The sequence below is a fragment of the Urocitellus parryii genome, chromosome 15, assembly GCF_045843805.1.
Source record: "Urocitellus parryii isolate mUroPar1 chromosome 15, mUroPar1.hap1, whole genome shotgun sequence".
NCBI classification, from domain to species: Eukaryota; Metazoa; Chordata; class Mammalia; order Rodentia; family Sciuridae; genus Urocitellus; species Urocitellus parryii.
This window is the reverse complement of record NC_135545.1, coordinates 46,671,186-46,678,674: the sequence shown is the minus strand read 5'-3', so window position 1 is coordinate 46,678,674 and position 7,489 is coordinate 46,671,186. Positions and strand designations below refer to the sequence as shown.

Here is a 7,489-nt window from a genome sequence, read left to right as displayed (position 1 = left end):
AGTAATTGATACATTTATCATTAACAGCCAAATGCTCCCTTATGGAGGTCTCTTCATTGATAGTTATTGAATAGATAAAGAAGGTGAGCCTGTGGCTTCCAAGTACCTGCTTTTGTTGAAGGTCTACATAGAAAGAAGAGCATCATTTAATAGATCTGCCAAACGTAACTGGCTCCATCTCCTGGAAAATAGCACTCGCTACAAGCAATTGTAATAGCACCCAGTGATGCCATGTTGCTCGTGTTGGCTCTTCTGTACGCCAGGAAAATGGGTTCAATGACTTATTGCACATATACTCTCTACAGTAGTATAATAAAGCCCTCACTACGTCAGAAATGGTAATTCAATGATTTGACTATGGTAGCACTAGAGCTTTATGTCATACCAACATTGAAAATTTCGGATGTATTTCCAATCCATTTGGATAAAAATAGGGATACTTGGCTGACAAGCCACATGTATTTTCCTTTCCCCATGGGACTCCTGAACTGCACCCATAACCAGGAGTTGTTGTTTTTTTGTTTTTTTTTTCCCAGAAATTATCTTAAACTCTGTTAAGTGGGAGGTACATGCAGAGACCCAAGAATCAGGCAGAGACCAGGCTCTCCATGCTAGGGATCACCTGTACTCTGCCCACCCGGGGAACATACCCTCTGAGTTAAGGTATTGAGAAAATGACACTCATTTGCAGACAGATTTCTGGCTTTCATTTGACAGCCTACTCAGATAACACAACATCTGTCAATTACCTCATAGGTCAAATGGGGTATGTATTTTTGGTAATGAACTATGACCTTTTAACCTTCTGTTTTACTACAGAACAATTGTAGAAGGACATGAATGAAAGGAAGTTGCAAAAAAATAATAATCAGTTTTGGTATATCCTATAATAGAGGTTTGCATCAGACCTAATGGTACCTGAAAATAACTCCACCACATCAAAATACATGTGGAATTTCAGAGTTTTGTTGACCAAAAAGCAAACACACTACTTTTGGAAAGGTCAATATGGACCTGGGTTTTGAGGTGGTTACAATAAGTAGGACAGGAAACAAATAGAAGAAAAGTAGTCACAGATAAATGACAATTTTTATAAGACTATACTACTAAAGTGGTATTTTCCCAAAATAGCTTTAATTTTTAGACAACATCACTCACTAGTCTATTCAGAACCCAAAGGTTCTGCTGTCTGAGTAGGAAGATGTTTGATATCACCCATCACTAACATATTGGGTTTTTCCTTCATTTTCTTTTTTCAATCCCATATAAAAATAAGGTGGCAACATACTATTGTACCCATCTTTCTAACAGTACCTAAACTTTGTATGAGCCACCATATTCCCCACTTCAAATCAAAGACCTGAGTTCTAAATTTTTTCAGTAGCTGATCAGTAGTTTGACAGAAGGAAGTCAAGTGTTCTTGATGATTTGGGGACTCAAGTTCAAATTCTTGAGAGTTGAACATTAAGTAGCCAATGGGGTATACAGAATGGGGTACTTTCCCTAAGAATGTACCCTAATGACACATGCACATGGGTATGGGGCCTCTGAGAGAATGAAGAGACATAATTATTTGTGGACAGGTCATCTAATTTTTGACTATTGCTTTGAACAAAAACTCCCCCCAAACCCTCCCAAAAAGAACCCACAAAGAAATTAACATATACTTCCAACATTATATTTAACATTTTGTTTCTCATGAAACAAATTAAAAATGGTTCCACTCTGTTTTCTTGTTTTCAAACTATGAAATGTCTTAAAACTTCAAAACTCAATGGGTAAAATCAAGCAATGCCAAAATTTTGTAGGACTAGAAGTAGGAATTAGTTTGCTTAAGAAAATCTTTTAATGGAAAAAGCAACAAACATACAGAAGGAATTGCATTTTGCTAGAGTTATGTGGAATGTGCAAAAAAAAAAAAAAAAAGAAAGAAAGAAAAAATCAAGTTAAGAATTTCTCGAGTCTGTCTTATATTGGTATTGAGTCCAGTATTCTGAAACCACATGAAGCGAGTTAGCAGTTTTCAGATAGGTACATTGTCAAACCTTTAGTGCAAGGTTTGACAACTCACTTCCAACATTCTAGAAAACCATTTCTCACTTTGGAGAAAGAAGGAACACATCTAACCTGTGAGCTCCATCCACCCATCTGTTCTCACATAGCCTCCATCTGTTTGGGAATCATCTGCTCTAATTCAAGATTCCTGGATGCCAGCAGTGCTGGTGTTGGCCCTGCCTGTCAGGAAGCTGGCTGCCAATTCTACCACATGGTAAGGGAAAGAGGCCAATCCCCAAGTGCCTACCTTGTGATCTGCTCAAATCACATTCCTAGTGGGTATCACATCTGTTAAGGAATGACTCTTTTTCTGATATGGGGAAGGAAGTCTTTGCTCCTTCCCCAGCTTTATCCCCAAAAGAAGATTCCTCTCTACCCCATGTTCCTCAGGAGCTTTCACACTTTGACATCCAATAGCTCAATCCAGGGCCTTTCCAAGTACCCTCACAGAAGGCTTCAATACCCAATTACCTCTCTGCCTATGGACAAAGCTGTTGGGCTGCCTCTAAGAAGATTGGCTCGAGTGCAGATTCAAAAATAAAAAGTTCACAGTCAATGCAAAGTGCTCTCATTACATTACTTACATAAATTATCTGTTTGATTGGTTCTACATCTCCAATAAACATCATTTTGATAGGCTATATTCTCGTAGAGAAGAATGAAAAGCCATGTGACTAGTCACATCACACCCCATTAGTTAGTCTGAAAGATAAGGTGATTTCTCTGTCACGGAGATCCATCAGCAGCAATTAGTAAAGGGAATCAACCTTCAGTTATTTCCTCCACAGAAATAGTCCCTTTCCTGCCCAGGCAGGCAAATTCTCAAAATGGTCCTAGGAGAGAAAGGGTTAATGGCAGGTGGTAGGACTGACAGAGAACGACTTCTGCTTTCCACCCAGTAACTCTGGGAATTCCAATGCAGGTTAAATGCAAAACTTAACACTGATGGTGGTACTGGCTCATCCAGGGTCAGGCCCTGAAAGCTCTCACCTTTTTGGGCTCTTGAGTTTTACCCCACACATTTCTGGTTAGAAACACAGAGGCAAAATGCCTCTGGAAGGGTCCCTCCCCAACACCACAAAAGCCTTTTCTCACACTGTGCCCGCAACAGTGGCAGAATCACAGTGCTGTGTCAAACTCCTCTGGGGGCTCGGTCCGATCCTCTTCACTGGGCTCGGGCTCAGGCCTGCTTTCCTGATGCTGTTTCATTTGCTCTTTCACTTCTTCCTCCAGGTCACGAGGTACAACAAACTGATCCTCTGGCTCCAGCTGAGTAGGGGCAGCAAAATAGCCAGTTTTCCTCTTGGGTGCTTCTGTGGCCACTTCAATGAGGTTCAGGCTATCTTCTAGGGGCACAATTGAGCCATTGGAGAGCTTCTTGCCATAGAGACAGGAAGTAGAAGGAGACTTCTGTAACTCCATTTTGTCCCTACACATTGGCAGAAGTATGCCACTATTTACACTGTTCTGTCTCCGGATCCCAAAAAACAACCCTCTAGCATGTTCCTCAGGACATGGGGTGGAAGAATTCTCTGTAAGGGTAGGACAGCTCTCAAGATCTCTTCCTCGGCAGCAGTGGATATCTACTTCTACTTCTACCTTGCTACCATTGATTATGACCCCTTCAACAGGCTGGTCATCATCACTGTCAAGGCCATTGTCAGACTGATTACTAGAGAAGGTTGCACAAGAAGGCTGGCGCTGAAACACCCCAGAGGTGGGTGCTGGGTGGAGGCTGCAGCGCCTCTCTGGCCGTGGAAGCAAACCAGCCTCCAGGCCCACAGTGTTATGTTCATCAGAAGCAGTGGAGCCCACTTCACTGCTCACCTCCGAGGTGGACATCTCACTGCTGAACTCGGAGGCAATGCCACTACTGGAGGAAGGAGTGGTTGGTTTAGGAGCATCCTTGATGGTGCTGGTGGCAGCAAATCCCACAGGTCCTGGGAGGGTGAGTCCATTCATTTCACAAGTGCAGCCTTCCTCACCAATGTTCAAATAAACCACCATGGCTCCCACATTATCCTGACAGCCATAGCTCTGTGCTAATGTGCACAGTTTCTTAGAAGCTGCTAATGGATCTTGTACGTGACGCACTGCGTTAATAGCTTCTATATATGACAAGTGTTCCCATAATGCTCTGTTTCCCAGAATCAGCAATTCATCTTGAATAGTAAGTGGTGTGGAAGATATATGGGGCTTGGGGAGAATCCAAGGATAAAGGTATGTACAGCCCAGCATCCGGGTACAACAGGTTACCCCATTCACTTTGTTATCCTAGAGATGAGCAGAATAAAAATTTTGAGAAAGCAACAAAAACATGCAACACTTTCACTCTCCAAAACATTTTAAAATAAATAAAATTATTTATGTTATTATATGATGTGCCCTAGGATAAGCACAATTTTAAGTGAACTCCAGGAACCACCTTCTTCTTTTTTTTTCTTAGAGAGAGAGAGAGAGAATATTTTTTTTAATATTGTGTATTTTTCAGTTTGTGGTGGACACAACATCTTTATTTTTATTTTTTTTATATGGTGCTGAGGATCGAACCCAGTGCCCCGCGCATGCCAGGCGAGCACGTTACCGCTTGAGCCACATTCTCAACTCAGGAACCACCTTCTTAAAAGATATTTGTTCTGACATGAAGGATATGCTGCGAGGAACATGTTAGACATATAATGAGCAAAATTGTCTTTAATTCTCCCATCCCTAGTACTCTTAGGTCAAAACTCAGATATATCACTAAAAATAATTTCTCATTTAAAGGCAGTTGGTAACTGAAAAGACTTCCAATGGATAAAACTCTAAGTAGCTAAAGTCCTAAATGATCGCTATGGTTATTTGGCCTAAAGGGAAAGTCTGAAATATGTAGCATAATTTACCTACTCTGTAGGGCTGCACCAAGAATGAACAGCAGATTAAATAGGATCCCCTATCATTCTAAACTTAGATGAAAAGGAAATCCCTGGGTGCAGGTTGGGAATTTCATATGTGGAAATTGATTTTATTGATTTTTCTCCCCAAAAAAACCAAAAAAAACCAAAAAAAAAACAAAAAACAAAAAACAAAAACTCTGAAATCATCAATAAATTAATTTGATACTTGCAGTCACTCTCTGGCTTTTATTTATCAGAATTTGCCACAAACTAAACTATTTTCATCATCTGGAAAATGAAAATAAAATGGGGGTTATTGTAATATTAAACAAAACTCTGAAGGAATAGTACTTGGCAAATAATAGATAAAAATTATTCATGGTTAAAATAACATAAAAATGCAGTGGTGCACACCTGAAACCCCAGATACTGGGGAGGCTGAAACAGGAGGAGCTAAGGTTAAAGGCGAGCTTTGGCAGCTTAGTGACCCTGTCTAAAACAAAGTGGGGTAGGAAAGATGTAGCTCAGTGGTAGAGTCCACACAAATAACAGCCAACTGATCTTTGAAAAAGGAGCAAAGGCAATACAGTGGAGAAAGAATAATCTTTTTAAAAAATGGTGCCAGCACAGCTGGACATCACATGTCAAAAAAAAAAAAAAAAAAAAAAGATCTAGACACAGACCTTACGCTTTTCACAAAAATTAATTCACAACAGACTAAGACCTAAGTGTAAAAATCAAAACTTTTATAAAATACCTAGAAGATAACACAGAAGAAAATATGAGTATCTTGAGTTTGCCAACGAGGTTTTAGATCTAACACCAAAAGCACAACAATCCATTAAAAAAAAAAATAGATTAAGTAGAGCCAGACATGGGGGTGCACACCTTTAATCCCAGAGAATTAGAAGGCTAGGCAGGAGAATCACAAGTTCGAGGTCAGGCCTCTGCAATTTAGTGAGACCCTAAGCAACTCAAAGAGACCCAGTCTTAAAATAAAAAATATTTTAAAAGTGGGGGACTGGGGATGTAGCTCGATGGTTAAGTGCCCCTGGGTTCAATCCCTGGTACCAAAAAATAAAAATAAAAAAAATAAATAGAAATCTTTTGTCTTGTTTGGAATAGCAAAGTAGATGAGTTGGGAACTAAATGAGACACAACATTCATTTTACTTGTTAGCTATTCATTTAAAAGTTCTAATTGCAAATTAGGACTTTTCTAATTAATTTTGCTTCTTCTTTTTGCTAGTCCTTAACTGCTCAGATTTTCTTCTAGCGCTCTTACTGAAACCATCTGAAACGAACATTTATCTACATTGAATACAATTTACAAGGTATGACAGGAAGAAAATGGACCTTCACTGCCTCCACTCAAAGCACTTTTCACTAGAATTGGGAAGCAAAAGTGACTGGCAGAAAGCGAGATGCACCTCTGTAATGATGGCTTTTTGATCCTTCACCCTTCGTGCCTCCTCCAGGTCCTGTTCCAGGCTGAAAACTTTCGAAAGGGGTACTGGCTTCCCACCTCGGCACAGGACTGCTTGGCACGTGCCAACATTAGCCACAGTCAAGCTAAAACTACTTGTTGGATCAGCAGTGTCAGGGCGGATGTAGCACAGAAGAGCAGAGGAACCCAGCTTCTGGCCAGCCATTCCTAATTTCCTGTTTAAAAAGAAAGAAAAATGAGGACACAGTGGCTAGTTTAAAAGTGGCAGTCTTTCATACCCATCCTTCCCTCATTCTTCTGCCATGGGATTGTGAAGCAGCCTCACCCCTATCCACCTGAAGGCTGACTCTTGCTATGGGTGATACTGCCTTTGACTCTCAGCTGATGGGAAAAAAAGAACTTTACAGAGAGAGTTGGGGATGGGCAGTGCAGGTGCATCTTTCTCTATTGCTTGTCTGTCTGATCAAAGTCTTCCTAAATCAGGGGTTTTCAAACTTCGGCATATCAGAATCATCTGGAGAGTCTGATGATTGTTAGAGCATAGATTGCTGGACCTAGCCCTGGAGCTTCTGATTCACTGGGCAAGGGGCTGGCCTAATAAGTTTCTGAAGATGGTCAGGATACCAGTCCTGGAAAAATACATTGAGAACTGTCTGCCCTTAGGACACAATACTAACACAGAGCAGACACTACCAGAAGAATCTAGTTTCAAATTCCAGCTCTGTCATTTATTGGCTACATATTCTCATCAAGTTATTTCTCTAAGAAATTTCTCTGATAAAATATCTACCTGTTTGCTTTGTTTTGATAATTAAAGATATAGGATGAAGCTAGGCACAGGGCACAGGCCTCTAATCTCAGCAACTTGGGAGGCTGAGACAGGAGGATACCAAGTTCAAGGCCAGCCTCAGCAACTTAATGAGACTCTCAGCAACTTAGTGAAACCCTGTCTCAAAATAAAAAATAAAAAGGACTGAGATGTAATTCATTGGTAAAGCATCCCTGGGTTCAATCCCCAGTATTTAAAAAAAAAAGAGGATGAAAAATGCATGGTACCTTGCCTGGTTCTTCAAATGTACTTCTTAATTGAGTTCCAAAACCCTTAATTTTGT

The 7,489-nt window shown here is 40.4% G+C and overlaps 1 protein-coding gene across 1 annotated transcript in view; it reads right to left on the bottom strand.

The window, feature by feature from the left end:
- Positions 1-1,917: 1,917 nt before the first annotated feature.
- The window catches only part of Phlpp2 (PH domain and leucine rich repeat protein phosphatase 2), a 66,292-nt gene continuing 60,720 nt past the window's right edge, over positions 1,918-7,489 (bottom strand). The window contains exons 18-19 of the mRNA XM_026399272.2: positions 6,361-6,592; positions 1,918-4,329 (exon numbers count right to left, since the gene is read on the bottom strand). Coding sequence (XP_026255057.2) covers positions 3,175-4,329; positions 6,361-6,592 — 1,387 coding nt within the window. The 3' untranslated portion in view covers positions 1,918-3,174. The remainder of the gene's footprint in view (positions 4,330-6,360; positions 6,593-7,489) is intronic.